We start from the raw sequence: 20,693 nt of genomic DNA on the forward strand, positions 1-20,693 counted from the left end.
ATGTATTTGGATATGCAATTGCGATGCCAAGTTATACAAGGCTACGTGCCAAGTGCTAGAAAATGGAACTAGGATAGTTCGGTGCTTGTTTTTGACTAACGTGGACATGATGGGACAAAAGGTCTTTTACTGTGCTGCAGATCTCTATGACTCTGTGACCTAACATATGAACAAGGAGCAGGAGTAAACCACTTTGCTCTTGGAACCTTCTCCACCATTTAAGATCATGACTGATCTATTTTGATCTTCAATGCTGCATTTGTGCATATCCCTGATAATCTATCATCTCCTTGTGAGGATTTAAAATTTGGATTTAGGCAGTTGTCGGGAGCAACAAGTATATGTAGGCTTTTATTAATCATAAAATGGCTTTTCAATTTAAAATAACACAACAAAATGGCTTCAAGTTATGACTAGGGTTTTATAGAAACAACAAAGCGAAGAAAAACTTCCAATCCGTGTAAAATCGGAATTTGTAGTCCAGGAGGAAGACTTTATCTGGTCTCCAAGGAGAAAGCCACAGATATCCACTTTCTGATCCTGTCCCCATCTATTTCCAAGCCTGTTTCATCACTTTGTGATTACAACCAACTTATCATGTAACCTGATGGGACGAGCTCTGCTGTGTGCCTTTCAAGTTAAACTTGCATGTTCCCCCTTGATTCTGACTCATCTGAACACCAGCTGTATGTGTCCACTAAACCACAATGGTGGTCACTTGATTTTGACCCTCAAGTCTCTGGAGGTCACATTACTCTTGCTTATGATCGAACAGGCTAAGATAAATTTCTTGAAAACTTCTTCCAGGTTTAATTGGAACTAAATAGACTGTACAGATTTTAGCTCGTGTCACCGGTCCAGAAGGCGAGGCAGATTTTGTTAGGTAAAAACAAGGACTGCAGATGCAGGAAACCAAATTCTAAATTAGAGTGGTGCTGGAAAAGCAGTTCAGGCAGCACCCGAAGAGCAGGAAAGTCCACCCCGAGGCAGATTTTGTTGAAATACCTTCTCACCTGTGGAGCAAGGGGACTCCTCAGCCCTTTACATCACTCAGAAAGTGAATCCGCTCCACCATGCTAAGGAACTGGTCCCTATGGTCCACTGTGCAATTACCAAGGCTGACCCACATTGTTACCTGCTGCAGACATTTCAAGAAGACATGACTATTCTCTATTATCCAACTCCTACCTCCTGCAATGCCACACTCCAGCACCAAGAGAGTCGGTATATCCATGATTTAGTCAACCCTGATGTATGGGCTGAGACATCCTCCCATGTTGGACTTACAAATTGTGAACCCATTCAAGTTACTTTAAAACCAAATGTTATTCTGCCATCCAGTCGCCAGTACCCACTAAAATAATAAGCAATACTAAGCCTTACTGCTTTAATTGATAACTTTGTCCATCAAAGCATCTTAGTCCCATGCCAATCGCCTTGTAATACACCAATTATGGCTGTCCCAAGGCCTGGCAACCCAGACCAATATACGTTGATTCAAGATTTAAGAGCTATTAACGTCATTATCCAGCCACTTCATGCCTTGGTCCCAAACCCAGCACATATTTTATCCTCCATACCATCAGATGCTAAGTTTTTCACCGTTGCTGACCTTCAACATGTCTTTTTCTCCTTGCCTCTTTATGAGAACAGTCAGTATCTACTTGCCTTCACCTTTAATGGATAGCAGCTAACCTGGACTCGATTACTTCAAGGTTTTATTCACTCTCCAACCCTTTTCTCTCAGACCTTACAGAAACAATTGCGGTCTTTGACCCTGACAGGTGGATCTACACTAATCCAATACATAGATGACTTCCTTGTGGCTAGTATTGATGAAGTATCTAACCGCTTTGATGTTGTTCTCCTCCTTAATTTTTTGAAGTACTGAGGATATGTAATCTCTCCATGTAAAGTTTCCATTGCACTACGTCAAGTCAAGTTCCTAGGCTTCATCATATCTGCTGACTCATGCTCTCTGGAACAAAAGCCGCAACACTCAAATTACCAACTTCCCAATCCCAACCACTGCGAAACAAATGCGCCAATGGCTGGGCATAGTCAACTTCTGCAGACAGTGGATTCCCAACAAAGCTCTCCTCATTAAGATGTTGACTCCATATTCCTCATACGAAGGTACCTTTCACCTCTCCTCAGAGGCAAAGGAAGCCTTTGATGAACTAAAGCAAGCTTTGTCACAAGCTCCAGCTCTGGGAAGATCTCTTTATGTCAGACCCTTCCAATTGTACTGCACCACCCTGAATGAAGTGCCTCTTCAGTACTTACTCAACTTCATGGAGATAAACATCACCCAGTTGCCTATTTTTCTACTAAACTTGACCCCGTTGCTTTAGGACATTCTCGCTGCACCCAAATTTTAACTGCCATTTATCTTAGTCTAACATCCGCAGAGAATCTTACACTAACAAGACATTGTCATCTACTGTTCTCATTCTGTAATTGCCCTCTTGGGAAATTTACAAACTCAACATTTGACTGCTGCTCGCCAAAACCTTTATAATCCTCGATTGACTTTTAAGCATTGTACTACCATTGGACTGCCAATTTCCTGGCTCATCCTCCTTCACCCTTGTCCACTCCAAAACATGATTGTTTTCTCTCATTAATGAGGACTCCCAAGTTTGACCAGAACACTATGATACTCCAATCCTAAATCCTGATATTGATATGTTCACTGATGGTAGTTCCTCTACTGACCATACAGGAAGCTGAAAAATGTGTTGTTGGAAAAGCACAGCAGGTCAGGCAGCATCCAAGGAGCAGGAGAATCGACGTTCTTCAGGAATGAGGAGCAACCATACAGGAACTCATCTTTCAGGCTATGCGATAGTTGACGATTATGGCTCTACCCTGGAGTCTGCTGCCTTTGAGACCCCTTTTTCAGCCAACAAGCTGAACTTTTTGCCCTCATCTGTGCTTGCATTTAGGGACAGGGCTCCGTGTTAACATTTACACTGACTTCCGATATGCTTTTGGGGTTGTACATGATTTTGGACAACTCTGGAGTAACAGAGGACTTTTGATATCATCTGGTACTCCCATCTCTCACCGCCAGCTTGTCTCAGACCTTTTGACCGTGCTCCTACTCCCAAAACAGGTTTCTGTTATCAAATGTACTGGCCATGGAACTGGCCAATCTCCTGTTGGTATTGGTAACTGTGCTGCTGTATGGCTGCAAAACAAGCCGCTTGAAACCGTCTTATGATTGTGCCCAAAATGATGAGCCAGACTGAAAGCTCTGACAAGAGTGGGTCTACCTTGGATAAACTAATACCAACCATTCAAGATGTTGTTACCTTACAGAGGGATGCCTCTGAATCAGAAAGACAGTTGTGGTCCAAAGCCGGCCATTATTGTAGTCCTGTTACTAAACTATGGACCATGCCAGCTGGACAAATTTGTACATCTGATGCTCTTGCTTTCTGGGTAGTTGTCTTCATAATGCTACACACTGTGGTGCTCACTCAACGTTAGATCTGCTTTTAACCACTTGGTGGCATCCATACCTCCAGCAGATGGTCCAACAAGTAAGTAATGAATGTCTCACCTGCCCAGAACACAATCTGGGGAAGGGTATTCCTTGCCCTGTGTGACAGACACCCCTCCCTGATGGGCCCTTTCAAACCCTTCAACTTGACTTCATTGAGTTACAAAAGTTATTGTTGATGTTTTTTCCTAAATGGGTTGAAGCCTACCCTAATGCTCCTGCCAAAACTGTTGTGAGTATCCTACTTAAAGAGATTTGGTATTCGCCTTTGTCTATCTTCTGACAACGGTCCTCGTTTTACTGGTGACATAAATAAGGATTTATGCTCTCAATTCAGCATCCGCTGTCAACTCCATTGTGTTATCACCCACAGGCTGCAGGTCTTGAGGAGCATTGTAACCAGACTCTTAAAACTAAACTTGCAAAATTGACTTCTGAGACAGGCCTTTCCTATATTACCTCTGCTTCTGTTTCACCTACGCTGCACTCCTGCTGGTAGAACTCGTTTAGCTCCTGCTGAAATAGTTTATGGCCGAGCTTTTTGCACACCTTGGAATCACGCCACTGCTCCTGTTCACTTTCACCACATGACTGAAGACATGTCCTCCTTAACTAAAATTTTGTAAGGACTTCATTTAGGAGTATGTGCTGCTCATGAAAAACTCCCCTCCCTTGATGGTGTTCCTACTATTGAGACAGGCTCCTTTGCCCTCATCAAGAATTGGACATGCCGCGGCCTCCAACCTTGATGGGAAGGACCCTTTCAGGTCCTCCTCACCACCCCAACTGCTGTTAATATCGCTGGGCGTTCTGCCTGGGTCCACATCCATTATTGTAAAGTCATTGGAAGAACCATCAAACGGGGGGGAGATGATGGAGGTGATGGGAATGACAGGGAACTGAGAAAGGAATCTGAACCAGATTATTTAGATATAGCTGCCTTTTTCGATTAGTCATTTTCCTTCTGTTTTAATATCCTAACCCTTGCTTCAGAAATGACTACCAGGATCAGGATCAATTTCACCCTGCTATATGGACTTGCCATTGCTAGCATTTCTGCACAAGAAGGGACCGTCTATCTGTGTGATCCTGAACAACTGGAGACTGTATACCATTTATGTCAGGATAATGTTCTTGTATGCCAAGAAACTGACTCCTTCGATGTGTGGAACGTTACTCAAGATGACTGTCATAGTGGTCAACTACATCAACAAGATTGAACAATCCTTTTACAGAACAAGCCCCAATGGTCTTTACCTTGCCAGTTTGATTTCAGTTGTACTATGGGTAACCCTGGTAAGCCTTGTCCCCATCCAAATAGACCATGCCGTAAAAGAGAAAAAGGGGAAATATTATCCCTCACTAATAATTTGTTTCTCGAAAGCCATAATAGAGTATTTGGTGAGGATAAAGTGGTTTGTTATGCCCTTATTTCAGCAAAAGATTCCCAGACCCCTTTTATTCTCCCAAATCCGAACATGGGGGAATGGAATGGTTCTAAAGTATTTACGGGATGTAATATTTATTTTAATCATTATCTATCCCCACCCGCTACTTGCTTATGGACTTCCTCCAATAAATCCAGATGACCTATCCAAATTGCTACAATAGTACGGGATGGGGCTGCGCTTATGTAAAAGTGCCCAAAACTATCCCCTGTGCTATGATTAAATATATCAGCCGTTACTGCTTCCCTGAAGGACCTTAAGGAGGAATGTATCTCGATTACCACTGGTATTCAAACCCTTTGTGGGGTGGGTAATAACACTCACCTTCATTATAAAATCCCTAATAACACCAATGTCTTCCCAATTATGGGATGGGTGGAACCATTTTGGGATAATAACCACGTCTCTTATCGAGAGACCCACCTCATGCAACTGGACGATTTTTACCCTCTACATCCGAGATCAAATTGTGTATTCATGGATATCCACATTCTCCGGGAAGTCACAAAGATAGGCCTGCTTTTTATTGGGAAGGTCCCTCCATTATCTATAATAAACTTGTTTTTTTTTAGTCATAATAAAGCATCTAACTACCTTGCCTTGAACAAACCAAGTACTCCCTCTGCTGTAGCTGTAGGAACATTTTCTCCAACTACTGTTCCCTGTCCAATTATCTGGCAACGAGATTGGAATTCCCTTGTCAAACGTTTAGCCTCCACTGAGTTTTACCCAGAATGAAAGAATCTAAAGGCTCTACAAAACAGTAAAACTCACTCTTTGGGATATGCAGCTCTTAGTGTTTTTTCTGTAGGAGGATCTTCAGGAGTTATTAGTCATCAAAACCGTAATTATCTTGTTTGTAGTCTCACCCTCTTGGGTAATGAGACAATTGCTGTCTTATCTAAAATTAGGGACATGCTTTCAGAATTGCACCTATTTACCCAACAAAACCAATATCCCCTCGATTACATACTTGCAAAGGAAGGTGGAGTTTGCGCCATAGTCAAAGGTAAATGCATCATGGGGGTCACTGACCTCATTGAAAACATTACTAGGCATATAGATAACATCTGTACCGTTGACAGTCAAATGAATGAAGGTGCAGGATGGGGTGATTGGGGTTTTGGCTCATGGTACAACTGTTAATCTATATGGCTATGTATGCTGCTATTATTTTAGTTGGTCTTTTTATTGGTATTGCTGTTGTTAAGTGTATTATTGCTAAAATATTAGCTTCTATTGACACCATTAAGTCCACCCAGAAAATGCTTCTTCTCCACTTAGATGAAGATGAGGAAGCACCATTTCCTGCCCCGGTCCCTCCCTGGAGGAGGAGGAAGTATGGCAGTCTTTGGCTGCCATCGAATTGGATTAATCTGATCCCTGCCTTCACTTTTATGATGTGGTCATAGAATGACCAAAGGGGGAAGATGAGGATTTAAAATTTGAATTTAGGCTGTTGAGAGGAGCCACAAGTATATGTAGCCTTTTATTAACCACAAAATGGCTTTTCAATTTAAAATAACACAACAACATGGCTTCAAGTTATGATTTGACACTGTAAACCTGCATTTCTGCTTTGCCGGGTTAACTGAATTAGAAGATAAAGCAAATAATGGACTTTTCGTAAAATGAATCGTAAGACATTAACTGACCACTCAAACTAACCTTGCACTGTGAGTATGAGATGATGATGTGCGTAAGACAATACCATTTCCCAAGAAATATCATTCGATTAACCTGCTGTCAATCATGTCACCTTATTACATTTGATTGGTCTTTCCTTGTAATTAAGGCTGTACTGTCTCTTAAAAAAACATAAAAATTGCTTATTGTTCAATTGTAATTGCACAATTTCTCCACGGAACACAGAAACTTTTAACCTCTGAGTTGCTGGACAAATCTGCACCTGGCTGCCTTATTTTATGAAATTGGTAACCTTGCTTTAAACAGACCGTACTGCTAGTGATTCTTTTGACTGATCGCGAAACCAAGAGGTCCCTCCTGGGGATTCAGATCTTCACTTGGCAATTAAGGAGCTCAGGAGGGACTACGCAGGTTGGAGAACCGTGAAGCCCCTCTTTGAGTCCCCAGCGGACTGGTGGGAAACAGTAAAAGGGAACATCAAGAGGTTCTTCATCCTCAAAAGTGTTCAGGAGGCGAGAGAAAGGCGGGGAAAACTGTCCCAGCTCCAGGAAAGTATGCAGAACCTGCTCCTGCTGCAGACGATGGAGGTGGATGTCACGGAGGACCTCAAGGAGGTGAAGGGCCAGCGAGCCTCGCTCTTTGCTTCAGAGGCCTCCAAGATAATCTTCCGGTCCAGGGTCCACTCGGTGGAGCAGGACAAGACGTGCACACGTTTCTTCTTCCAGAAGGTGCACAAAGAGAGCTCCGTGCTCAGCAGCCTGAAGGAAGAAGATGGCTCGATAACGTCATCTCAGGCTGACGTCATGAGGATCAGTAAATCCTTCTATGCCAGTCTGTATGACGCGAAGCCGACCGACAGCGCGGCCTACCAGTCGTTCCTGTCCTCTATCATGGAGGTCTTAGACGACAAAACACGGGAGAGGCTGGACCAGCCGCTATCTCTGGACGAGCTGACCAAGGCCCTCAAGTCCTTCGAAAAGAATAAAACTCCCGGAAGCAACGGCTTACCGGTCGAGCTCTATTCCGCTCTGTGGGACTTGATTGGCCACGACCTGCTGGAGGTTTATGTCAGTATGTTTCGGGCAGGTACCATGAGTGAATCCATGAGGAAAGGCATCATCACCCTCATTTACAAGCGGAAGGGGGAGAGGGAGGAACTCAAAAATTGGAAACCAATCTCACTGTTGAATGCGGATTACAAAATTCTGTCAAAGGTAATCGCCAACCGGGTCAGGTCTGCTCTGGGGTCGGTGATTCACCCTGACCAAACCTGTGCTGTGCCGGGCAGGAAGATCGCTGAGAGTCTCGCACTCTTCAGGGATACGATCGCCTACATGCAGGACAGAGGGTTGGAAATCTACCTGATCAGCCTGGACCAGGAGAAAGCTTTTGACAGGATATCACAGAGGTATATGAGAGATGTTCTCTCCAAAATGGGCTTTGGGGAAGGAATCTGCAATTGGATCAGACTGCTCTACACCAACATTGTCAGTGCAGTCTCAATCAATGGGTGGGAATCAGATAGCTTCCCAGTCAGATCTGGAGTCAGGCAGGGCTGCCCTCTCTCTCCTGCCTTGTTTGTGTGCTGCATAGAGCCATTTGCCGAGTCCATCAGGAAGGATGCGAGCCTGAGAGGGGTGACTATTCCTGGCAGCGGGGGCCTGCAGGTTAGGGCCTCCCTGTACATGGATGACGTCGCCGTTTTCTGCTCGGATCCGCTGTCCGTGCGCAGACTCATGTGCATATGTGACCAGTTCGAACGGACCTCGGGGGCCAAGGTAAACCGAGGCAAGAGCGAGGCCATGCTCTTCGGGAACTGGGCCAACCAATCCTCGATCCCCTTCACTGTCAGGACCGACCACCTGAAGGTGCTGGGTATTTGGTTTGGGGGGGCTGGGGCGTGCACCAAGTCTTGGGAGGAGCGTATCAGCAAGGTGAGGCAGAAAGTGGGCAGATGGAAGCTACGGTCGCTCTCCATCGCGGGAACAAACCTGGTCATCAGGTGTGAGGCACTGTCATTGCTATTATACGTGGCACAGGTCTGGCCTATTCCCAGAACCTGTGCCGCTGCAGTCACCCGGGCCATCTTCCAGTTTATATGGAGGTCAAAGATGGACTGGGTCCGAAGGGACTTGCTGTACAAAGATCTGGGAAACAGGGGAAAAAATACACCCAATGCCACCCTCACCCTGATGGCCACCTTTGTGTGTGGCTGCATCAAGCTGTGCGTGGATCCCCGGTACGCAAACACCAAGTGTCACTACGTACTGAGGTTCTACCTGTCCCCGGTGTTGCGAAGGATGGGCCTGGCCTCGCTGCCGCGGAACGCTCCGAGTAGTTGGACCGTTCCATATCACCTGTCCTTCGTGGAGAAGTTTATGAAGAAAAACACCTTTGACCACAAGTCCATCAGGAAGTGGTCAGCATGTAGTGTCCTTGAGACCCTTCGGGAAAAGGAGAGGGTGGATCCTATCGAGCGGTTCCCTGAGCAGACTGTCAAAGCCATTTGACAGAATGCCTCATCGCCAGAACTTTCCAACAAGCACCAAGACATGGCTTGGCTGGTGGTGAGAAGGGCTCTGCCTGTGAGATCCTTTATGCACGCCCGGACTCTCAGCCGCACCGCACGCTGCCCTCGAAGCGGCTGCAGGGGGGACGAGACTGTCACACACCTCCTTCTGGAATGTGCCTACGCAGAAGAAGTCTGGAGAGGAACGCAGTGGTATTTGTCGAGGTTCGTCCCGAGCAGCGCAGTGACGCGGGACTCCGTGCTCTACAGCCTGTTCCCTGGGACGCACACCGAGACGAACATCAAATGTGCCTGGAGGATCATCAACTCAGTGAAGGACGCTCTCTGGGTGGTCCGAAACCTGTTGATCTTCCAGCTGAAGGAGTTGACCCCGACTGAGTGTTGCAGACTGGCACATTCCAAGGTCCAGGACTACGTGTTGAGGGATGTGCTGAAGCTTGGGGCAGCTGCCACCAAGGCGCGCTGGGGAAAGACCACTGTGTAACATCTGCCTGCCTAAAGAAGAACAGGGGACCCGCGCAGTCATTTGGGCTCTGCTGACGCCTCAGCTAAAAATGTAATCGTACAGACCTGTAAATAGGAATGATTACTCTGTTTTTGGTATGCAAACAAATGGAATGTTTACATATGTATGGCATGTCCAGTTGTACAGATCATCAAAGTATTTTATGAATAAAGTATATTTTTGAAATAAATAAATAAAAATCAAGAATCTATCTATCTCCACTTTAAAAATGTTTGAAGATTCTGCATCCACTGCCTTTTGGGAAGGGAATTCCAAACCCTCTGAGGGAAAATAATCTTTCCTCATATCTGTTTTAAAAGAGCGATCCTTTATGTTTAAACTATAGCCCCTTAGTTCTAGATTTTCCTACAGAGGAAACGTCCTTTCAACGTTCACCCTAAACAAAAAACCATAAGATGTAGGTGCACTCTTGTATAAAATTCCTCTCACACGAAGTGATAACGTTCTATGAGCTTTCTTGATTACTTGCTATATCTGCACATTCACCTTCTGAGATTCATGCAATACAACGCCAAATCCCTCTGCATCTCACAGCTTTGAAACCTCTCACCATTTTGATAATATGCTTCTTTTTTGTTTTTTCCTGCCAAAAGGGACAATTTCACACTTCCCACAATGTAAGAAAAATGGAGAACAGACATAAGGTGGTCAGTTTCTGAAGTTACTGAATTTAGTGTTGAGAAGTCAGGTGGTAAAGCATGCAAGCAGAAAATGAGATGCCATTCCTTAAGGAACTTTCTTATATTCTCTTCCTCCTCCCCTTCCACAGCCTAGTCTTGTTTGTGTCTTATCTTGCTCTTTATAGAGAGGATTCCTTTTCTCCCTGTCACACCTCAATTTACACTCAACTTTTACATCTCTTTTTCTCTTTTACTAGCATTATCTGTGTCTTTTCCAACAGGTCTCTTCCATTTGCCTCCATGCTCCTCCTCTGTCTCTGTCAAAAGTACATCAAAAACATTTTCAAACCCTTTTAGTTCCGAAGGAGAATCATACCAGCTTCGAAACATTAACTCTTTTATCTCTCCACAGATGCTTCCAGACCTGCTGAGTTTCTCCCACATTCTGTTTCATTTCAGATTTCCAGCATCCATAGCATTTTGCTTTTATTTTTAATCACTACGGATCACTGAATCTCACTTTCAAAAGTTCTCTTGTCGAGGTTAATAACACTTACATTCCACCCTCTGTTTGAAATGTTCTGCTTTTAGCATTCTCATCTGCCTGTCCTTACATCTTTGCTCCTGCTCTACTTTGCAGTCTCCCATTTATCTTTCTGGAACACAGATACACAATCTAACACCAAGAATCTATTTTCCTGTCCTAAATGGTTCCTCTTAATGGACTTCTTATCTCATGAATATAAATTGAGTTTACTAAAACCAGTGGATTCATTCATTTCCACTAGCAAATAACAGAAAACCCAGAACTTTGTCCCAATCATTCACAGGATGAGGAACTGCTAGTTAGGCCAGAATTTGTTGCCCATCCCTACCTGCCCTTAAGAGTTAATGACAGATTGTGAGTCTGGAGTCACATATCGACCAGACCAGGTAAGGATGGCAATTTCCCTCTCTAAAGGACATTAGTAAATCTGATCGATTTTTCCTGATATTAGACTCTTAAATCCAGATTTTTAAAAAATTGAATTCAAATTCTATCATGGCAGGATTTAAACCCAAGTCCCCAGAACATTAACCTTGGTCACTGGATTAATAGCTGAAAATGTGTTGCTGGAAAAGCGCAGCAGGTCAGGCAGCATCCAAGGAGCACGAGAATCGACGTTTCGGGCATGAGCCCTTCTTCAGGAAAGGGCTCATGCCCGAAACGTCGTTTCTCCTGCTCCTTGGATGCTGCCTGACCTGCTGCGCTTTTCCAGCAACACATTTTCAGCTCTGATCTCCAGCATCTGCAGTCCTCACTTTCTCCTCGCTGGATTAATAGTCCAGTGATAATACCACTAAGCCATTGCCTCCTCTTATTCATGGCAATATGCTCTAATCAGTGTCTTGTGAGTCTGATGGTATTATTCTAATGTTCCCTATGTTTGTGTATGGCTTACTGTGCACCTCAGCTGTTCATATACTAGTCACAAATTTTCACATTTTGTTGGAACTTGATCCAATTTATTTTAGTTGGTAGTTCATGAGAATAACAAATGCGATTCATTTTTTTATTGCAACTTTACTGTGATTCTCCTTAAAGGAATGGCCTCTGGGGACCAAACTGTCATATCCACTCATCGTCTTCAGATCTGTGAAGATGTCTCCACTTGGAAATTGGTGTCCCTTTAAAACTGAGTTTTTCGTGTGTTTACTGTGTAGCATGTGATTTTGCTTAACTGCTGTTTCAGCAGGGATTAACCTTCCGACTTTCTATCATTTGAAAACAAATGGAAAGATCACAATAATCTCTGAAGTCACAATGCCCCATTAAATCAGGGTCAAGTTATTTGGTGCCTAATGTGGCCAATTATCAATGCATTGTTTGGGAAAACAGGACTTTTCAAGGAAGGACAACTAACCTTTGAAGGAGGCAACGTCTTCCCTACCGTTATTAGACTGACGAATGGACTGCCTAACTTCAAATAACGTTGATCGTGTTAATTCACGTACATCCTGTGCAGTTTCACCTATATGCCTCACTCTGTCCAAGTATGTTTTCACCCTATGACCTGCATTTCCCTGCTTATTATGATCTGCCTGTATTGCTCACAAACAAAGTTTTTCACTGTACTGCCGTACATGCCACAGTATCCTTTTTTGGTGTCATGAGCAACTCTTCATAGTCCCAGTTCTGATGAATGGTCACTGGACCCGAACGTTAACTCTGTTTCTCTCTTTATACATGCTGCCAGACCTGTTAAGTTTCTCCAACAGTATGTTTTTGCCTGTAGTTGTGGGCCAAAAGTGTTCAGACAGGTGATTGTTGCAGAATATTTTGCCAGTGCCCAAGATAAGGCATATCAATAGGGGTGGGAGGTAGACAGTGGAGGGGTGTGGGGAGATGATGGAACGGTAGGGGAGAATCCTGGGGAACAGGAAACCATCTTATGGGAAGACCAGGAGTTCCCCTACATCACACTGCAGGAAGATTACAGCCTTTTACCATCAAAGTCTGCAATACATCAGGAACAAACAGTTCACCACTTCATTACCACAGCCCCTCCTCCTCCATTCTACAGAATGGCTTTGGGATCAGTGAAGCATTCTCTATCACGTGTCATATTTCCTTTAATAATTAAATAGTGCATTGTGTGTAAACTTCTGCTTCTTAACAATGTCACGCCTTACTGGAGGATTGCACTGGAAATCAAGCTTTGCCATTCCTAGAGTCATCACAAAAATTAAAGGCATTAAAATAAGTACATAAAATCCCCCAATTCACCTGAGTTTCAGACCTACGTTAATAGAAAGCATAGATCACATTTTTATACTTACCAAAAATGAAATTTATAACAAGTTATCAGACTCTTGCTACAAGTAAACAGTTCCTCAGCATAATGCCCCTTATAAACTCCCCAGTACACATGCAGATACGTGCACACATACAAATGCACAAATAGAGACACGTAGGTATACACACACCCAGGCACCCACAGATACATACAAAGACAAACAAACACACACACAGATACCCTTAGACACATACGCACAGATGCACACACAAACGCAAAGACATAAACACACAAACACACCCAGACATATACAATGAAATATTACACATGGATGGAGGGAAAACAAGGAAAGTAGTTCACAAGGTCTGTTGAGTTGGTTCTTACTGATCAGAAGATTTCTTCTCGGTTTTCCTTTTCTGAATGCTTCCATTGTTTTGTAAGAGGCACATGGTGATTGGTTCACTTCTAAAAGATCTCTGACATATAAAAGTTGCAGCTTACTACAACTGCTGAAGGTAAGAGAAACTGTTTTCCTGGAGGTTTAAAGTGGGTTTTGACTGCAGAGAACAGAGAGACAGCTCCTGAGTTGGATGAGATGTGATCTCTTATTTATAACTTGATCCTAGCCCCAAGTGTTCAGTGACCTGAGAACCAATCATACGTTTATGGGTAGGTCAAAAGCTTTGGTCTTCGATAACTGGTCACTGGTCCATAGACCAATCACTCTCTTGTAGCTAACCTTAGCTCTATCTGAAAACTAGAAATGAGGTGTTTTGTTTATCAGCAACTTAATCTTCAATTACGGTTGGTTTCAACTAGTGTTTAGACAATGCTTACCATGAGTGCCAGTTTACTAGCTCTTTCAAACATGCAGCAGTCCAACATTGGTTTTAAAACAGTTCTTTCTCCTTTAAGTCCACAATTTTAAAAAGCACAAAAAAAAAGGACATGGTCTTTACAACAAACTCAATGAACTTTCTAAAATTACATATAGTTGGTTGATTGCCTATATTAGGTAACTGTGATCATAAACCCCCAAAATGTAACAATGGTGTCAGGAGAGTCAAGGTTTAATTGACTCTAAATGTGAGGTGTGAAACAGCTGTCTTAGATTGTTAGACATAGACATAGAAGAATACAGCGCAGTACAGGCCCTTTGGCCCTCGATGATGCGCCGATCCAAGCCCACCTAACCTATACTAACCCACTATCCTCCATATACCTATCCAATGCCCGCTTAAATGCCCATAAAGAGGGAGAGTCCACCACTGCTACTGGCAGGGCATTCCATGAACTCACGACTCGCTGAGTGAAGAACCTACCCCTAACTTCAGTCCTATATCTACCCCCCCTTAATTTAAAGCTATGCCCCCTTGTAATACCCGACTCCATACGCAGGAAAAGGTTCACGCTGTCAACCCTATCTAACCCCCTAATCATCTTGTACACCTCAATCAAGTCACCCCTAAACCTTCTTTTCTCTAATGAAAACAGCCCCAAGTGTCTCAGCCTTTCCTCATACGATCTTCCTTCCATACCAGGCAACATCCTGGTAAACCTCCTCTGCACCCGTTCCAGTACCTCCACATCCTTCCTATAGTATGGCGACCAAAACTGCACACAATATTCCAGATGCGGCCGCACCAGAGTCTTATACAACTGCATCATAACCTCAGGACTCCGGAACTCAATTCCTCTCCCAATAAAAGCCAGTACGCCATATGCCTTCCTCACCGCACTATTTACCTGGGTGGCAACTTTCAGAGATCTGTGTACATGGACACCAAGATCCCTCTGCTCATCCACACTACCAAGTATCCGACCATTAGCCCAGTACCCCATCTTTTTGTTATTCTTCCCAAAGTGAATCACCTCACACTTAGCTACATTGAATTCCATTTGCCACCTTTCTGCCCAGCTCTGCAGCTTCCCTATATCCTGCTGTAACCTGCCACATCCTTCCTCACTGTCTACAACTCCTCCGACTTTCCTATCATCCGCAAACTTGCTCACCCAACCTTCTAACCCCTCTTCCAGGTCATTTATAAAAATGACAAACAGCAATGGTCCCAAAACAGATCCTTGCGGAACACCGCTTGTTGTTAAATGCATATTCAATAACTCTTCAGTGAAGCCAGAAGGGGATTGGTGTACACTGGAAAGTAGTTGCTAAAATGTTTGAAAGCAAAGAATGGACAACTGGAACTAAAGTTATGAGCAGTAGTAGAGGATTGTGATGGGGTCTAATAGTTTACTTTTGATTGACTCTCTAAGGAGGTCCAGAAGGGTAAAACTATATTAAAAATGTTCTGGAATAAACAGGTCAATGGAGTTGATAAATCATCTGATAATTTTCAAGTCCACTTTCCTGCCTTTTCCTATAACCTTTGAACCCTTACTGTCTATTTTAGCCTTGAACATACTTAAGACCTGGTCCTCAACAGACCTCTGTATGAAATAATTCCACAGAATCACTCCACTCTGAGAGAAGAAATTATGTCTCAACTGTGTTTTAAATGTGTGGCACCTTATTCTGAGTTTATGCCCTCTGATCCTAGGCTCTCCCACAAAGGGAAAAAAATCCTCATCATCTATCTTTGAAAACCTTTTCCTTTTCTTTCAGCAGCACATTGCAGATCACAACAACTCAATGGGTATCCACATCTTCCCTTTCTAATTCTTTCTCAAATGGCCTTAAAACCGTATTCCTCTGGTTATTGACATCCTTCTGATTATGTAAATAACTGGAAAAACTATTTCCAATCAAAACCACTTGTAAGTTTCTCCAGTTCCAAGGGTCCATTGTTTTGCTCTAAGGAGAACAATCCAAGCTTCCAGACTCTCCGCAATAATGGAATATCTGAATCACTGGGGTCATTGTCATAAATCACCTCTGCAGGGCTTTCACATCCTCCAAAAGAATTGGACTTGAAAAATAAAGCATCTGAAGTCTGGCCTCTGCTTGTATACCCTTATGTGAAGACAGTGTGGAACTCCAAAAGGACATTGATAAATTGGTGGAGTGGGTGGAGAGGTGGTTGATGAGCGTCAATACAGGGGAGTGTGAGGTGATGCACTTGGTTGAAAGAACATTGAAAGACAAAATAAATAGGGGTTACAATTCCAAAGGGAGTGCAAGAGCAGAGGAAACTGGGTGTATACGTGCACAGATCATCGAAGGTGGCAGGACAGGTGGAGAGCACGGCTAATACAGCAGGCAGTGTCCTCGGCTTTATAACAGGGACATAGAGTACAAGAGCGAGGAGGTGATAGATAATGGAGTTAGACCTCATTTGGAGTATTGTGTAGTTGTTGGTGCCACATTATCGGAACAATGTGAATGCATTGGAGAGAATGCAGAGGGATTTTTATCAGAATGGGTCCAAGAATGAGAAACTTTAGTGATGAGGAGAGTTTGAAGAATTTGGGACTATTCTCCTTGGAGAGAAGGCTGAGAGGAGATTTGATCAAGGGTTTCAAAATCATAAGCGAGCAGACAGGGAGAAGCTGTTCTTGCTTGTTACAAAAACAAGATTAAGAGGGGCATAAATTTGAAGTTATGTGTAACAGGAATGGAAGTGAGGAAAACCTTTTTCACACAGTGAGTAGTGAGGGTCTGCAATGCACTGGATAATTATCTGAATAGAAATGGTGTGTAGGAACATTGTCTCTCACCTGCCAACAAGAATGATCCAGTTGTAGATGATGGGGATGGTAGACACTGCGAGCCATCGGACATACCAATCTCCCATGGGATCCAGGATCCAATGTGGCCTCACCCTTCAGGGACAACAGCAAATGATCAATCCTAGGACCCCATCACATTTATCAGTGAAATATATCAACAAGGAGGACAGGAGCAGAATGACAATGCCATTGGACAAGTAACACAGAAACATGGAGCAGGAATTGGCCATTCAACCCTTTCAGCCCATTCAATATGATCATGGCTGATCCTCTATCTCAATGCCACATTCTCACTTTCTCTATATCCGTTGATAACTATAAACTCGAGAAATTCATCAATCTCCTTCTCAAATATATTCAGTGACTTGACCACTACAGCCTTCTGTAATACAGAATTCCACAGGTTCATTATCCTTTAGGGGAAGAATATTTTCGTTATCCCAGTCCTAAATGGTCTACCTCATATCCTGAGACTGCGTCCCTGGTTCTACACACCACACCCTCCCTGCATCTCGTCTGACCGGTTTCAATCAGATCCTCTCTCATCCTTCTAAACTCTCATGAAGACAGCTCAATCAAACCAATTTCTCCTCATAAGACAGTCCCGCAATCCCCAGTATTAGCCAAGTGAACCTCTGCTAAACGCCGTTGACGGCAAGTATATTCTATCTTAAGCAGAGAGACCAAAACTATATACAATACACAAGGTCTTTATAACTGTAGTAAGACATTCCTACTTTTAAATTTAAATCCTCTTGCAATGAAGGCCAACATACCATTTGCATTCCTAATTGACTGCCCCTCCGACAGTGTGGTGCTCCCTCAGCACTGACCCAGCGGTAATGCTGCACTCCCTCAGCACTGGCGCTCCGACATTGCGGCACTCCCTCAGCACTGACCCTCCAACAGTGCGGCACTCCCTCATTACTGACCCTGTGAAGTGTGGCGCTCCCTCAGCACTGACTGTCCGACAATGCAGCGCTCCCTCAGCACTGCCTCTCCGACAGTGTGGTGCTCCCTCAGCACTGACCCAGCGGTAATGCTGCACTCCATCAGCACTGGCCCTCCGACATTGCGGCACTCCCTCAGCACTGACCCTCCAACAGTGCGGCACTCCCTCAGCACAGACCCTCCCACAGTGCAGCACTCCCTCAGCACCGACCCTCCGACAGAGTGGCCCTCCCTTAGCACTGGCCCTCCGATATTGCAGCACTCCCTCAGCACTGACCCTCTGACAGTGCGGCACTCCCTCAGTACTGACCATCCGACAGTGTGGCACTCCCTCAGCACAGACCCTCCCATAGTGCAACACTCCCTCAGCACTGACCCTCCGACAGTGCGATACTCCCTCAGCACTAATCCTCCGACAGTGCGGCACTCCCTCAGCACTGACCCTCCTATAGTGCAGCACTCCTTCAGTACTGACCCTCTGGCAGTGCGCCACTCCCTCAGCACAACCCCTCCAGCAGCGCAGCACTCCCTCAGTACTTACCCTCTGACAGTGCAGCACTCCCTCAGCACCGATCATCCGACAGTGCAGCACTCCCTCAGTACTGACCCTCTGGCAGGGCAGCACTCCCTCAGCACTGCCCCTCTGACAGTGCAGAACTCCCTCAGCACTGACCCTCTGGCAGTGCAGCACTCCCTCAGTACTTAACGTTCAGCCTTGGTAGAGGGTGATCTTTTGGATAAGCAAAAACTGCCACTTGTTGGTGTGGAACCTCAGGGACCCTGATGCTTTGTAAATACAGAGTGCCCCACAGCAGCTGCATTAATCAAGCAGTGATAATGCTGAGGGTCCTCACTCACCTTCTAGTTTCACCACCAGCTCCCATCTGTCTGTCACTTGTGCTGATCTGGGTATTTTCCGGGACAGCTGAATTCTTGCTGTCCACTGTCAGCTGCTGGATCTGTCTAACCTCACATTGCATGCTGCTGTTCTGACCTCAGCCTCTTGTTATGGTTCCTACTTCCTCAGACAACCACCTAATGAAGGAGCGGCGCTCCGAAAGCTAGTCCCTCCAATTAAACCTGTTGGACTATAACCTGGTGTTGTGTGATTTTCAACTTTGTACAGTTCAGTCCAACACCGCCATCTCCAAATCATACTCCCTCACAGCAGCTGAATCTCTTCTCACTGGTTCCAGCAAGATTCTTAGGGGAGCTGGGGGATACTTGCAGCAAAAGGAATCTTAGCAACCAGTAACAAGCCAGCTCAGAGCACTGGCTCAGAGGTTCCTGTTGTCACAAACAGCTCACCTCAGACCAGCATCAGTTTGATCCCAATGGAACAAACCACAATGGTGATTAAACACCTACAGTTTGGGGAGGCAGGTGGGTAGAGAGACAGAGAGAGAGATGGTAAGAAAGAGTCAGGGAGAGAGACGGGCAGCAAGCATAGCGAGAGAGTAAATGAAACACAAGCTTGAACAGGATAAAGTTAAAAAGTGAAAATGTTGAACAGTGGATGTGGAGGAGACGGGTTGATAGGAATCAATAGGACAAATGAGGAAGTAAAGTAGTTGGGGGGAAAGTGAGGGGGTGGGAAAAAAAGTGGACAGAATGTGTTTGGGATCTGTACCCCAGTGAGTCAGTGTGTGTGTGGGACTGTACCCCAGTGAGAGTCAGTATGTGTGGGACTGTACCCCAGTGAGAGTCAGTGTGTGTGGGACTGTACCCCAGTGAGAGGCAGTGTATGTGGAATTGTACTCCAGTGAGAGTCAGTGTGTGTGTGTAGGACTGTACCCCAGTGAGAGTCAGTGTGTGTGTGGGACTGTACCCCAGTGAGAGGCAGTGTATGTGGAATTGTACTCCAGTGAGAGTCAGTGTGTGTGTGTGGGACTGTACCCCAGTGAGAGTCAGTGTGTTTGTGTAGGACTGCACCCAGTGAGAGTCAGTATGTGTGGGACTGTACCCCAGTGAGAGTCAGTGTGTGTGTGGGACTGTACCCCAGTGAGAGTCAGTGTGTGTGGGACTGTACCCCAGTGAGAGTCAGTGTGTGTGTGGGACTGTACCCCAGTGAGAGTCAGTGTGTGTGAGACTGTACTCCAGTGAGAGTCAGTGTGTGTGTGTGGGACTGTACCCCAGTGAGAGTCAGTATGTGTGGGACTGTACCCCAGTGAGAGTCAGTGTGTGTGTGGGACTGTACCCCAGTGAGAGTCAGTGTGTGTGAGACTGTACTCCAGTGAGAGTCAGTGTGTGTGTGTGGGACTGTACCCCAGTGAGAGTCAGTGTGTGTGTGTGTGTGTAGGACTGTACCCCAGTGAGAGTCAGTGTGTGTGAGACTGTACCCCAGTGAGAGTCAGTGTGTGTGAGACTGTAACCCAGTGAGAGTCAGTGTGTGTGTAGGACTGGACCCAGTGAGAGTCAGTGTGTGTGAGACTGTAACCCAGTGAGAATCTGTGTGTGTGGGACTGTAACCCAGTGAGAGTCAGTGTTTTTGGGACTGTACCCAGTAAGAGTCAGTGTGTGTGGGACTATACCCCAGTGAGAGTCAGTGTGTGTGTTGGACTGTACCTCAGTGAGAGTCAGTGTGTGTGGGACTATACCCCAGTGAGAGTCAGCGTGTGTGTTGGATAGTACCTCAGTGAGAGTCAGTGTGTGTGGGACTGTACCCCACTGAGAGTCAGTGTGTGTGGAACTGTACCCCAGTGAGAGTCAGTGTGTGTGAGACTGTACCCCAGTGAGAGTCAGTGTGTGTGTGGGACTGTACCCAGTGAGAGTCAGTGTATGTGGAACTGTACCCCAGTGAGAGTCAGTGTATGTGAGACTGTACCCCAGTGAGAGTCAGTGTATGTGGAACTGTACCCCAGTGAGAGTCAGTGTATGTGGAACTGTACCCCAGTGAGAGTCAGTGTGTGTGTGGGACTGTACCCCAGTGAGAGTCAGTGTGTGTGTGGGACTGTACCCCAGTGAGAGTCAGTGTGTGTGGGACTGTACCCCAGTGAGAG

The 20,693-nt window shown here is 45.1% G+C and overlaps 1 protein-coding gene across 3 annotated transcripts in view; it reads right to left on the reverse strand.

The window, feature by feature from the left end:
- The window catches only part of cnga4 (cyclic nucleotide gated channel subunit alpha 4), a 127,821-nt gene that overhangs the window by 84,786 nt on the left and 22,342 nt on the right, over positions 1-20,693 (reverse strand). For 2 of the 3 annotated variants that reach the window (XM_087988495.1, XM_087988493.1), the window contains exon 2: positions 16,732-16,836. The exons of the other annotated variant lie outside the window; for it this stretch is intronic. In XM_087988495.1, coding sequence (XP_087844621.1) covers positions 16,732-16,808 — 77 coding nt within the window. In that variant the 5' untranslated portion in view covers positions 16,809-16,836. The remainder of the gene's footprint in view (positions 1-16,731; positions 16,837-20,693) is intronic. 3 annotated transcript variants of the gene reach the window in all.

The sequence above is a fragment of the Chiloscyllium plagiosum genome, unplaced genomic scaffold (assembly GCF_037043375.1).
Source record: "Chiloscyllium plagiosum isolate Xiang-an unplaced genomic scaffold, Cpla_swu_hap1 HiC_scaffold_6, whole genome shotgun sequence".
NCBI classification, from domain to species: domain Eukaryota; kingdom Metazoa; phylum Chordata; class Chondrichthyes; order Orectolobiformes; family Hemiscylliidae; genus Chiloscyllium; species Chiloscyllium plagiosum.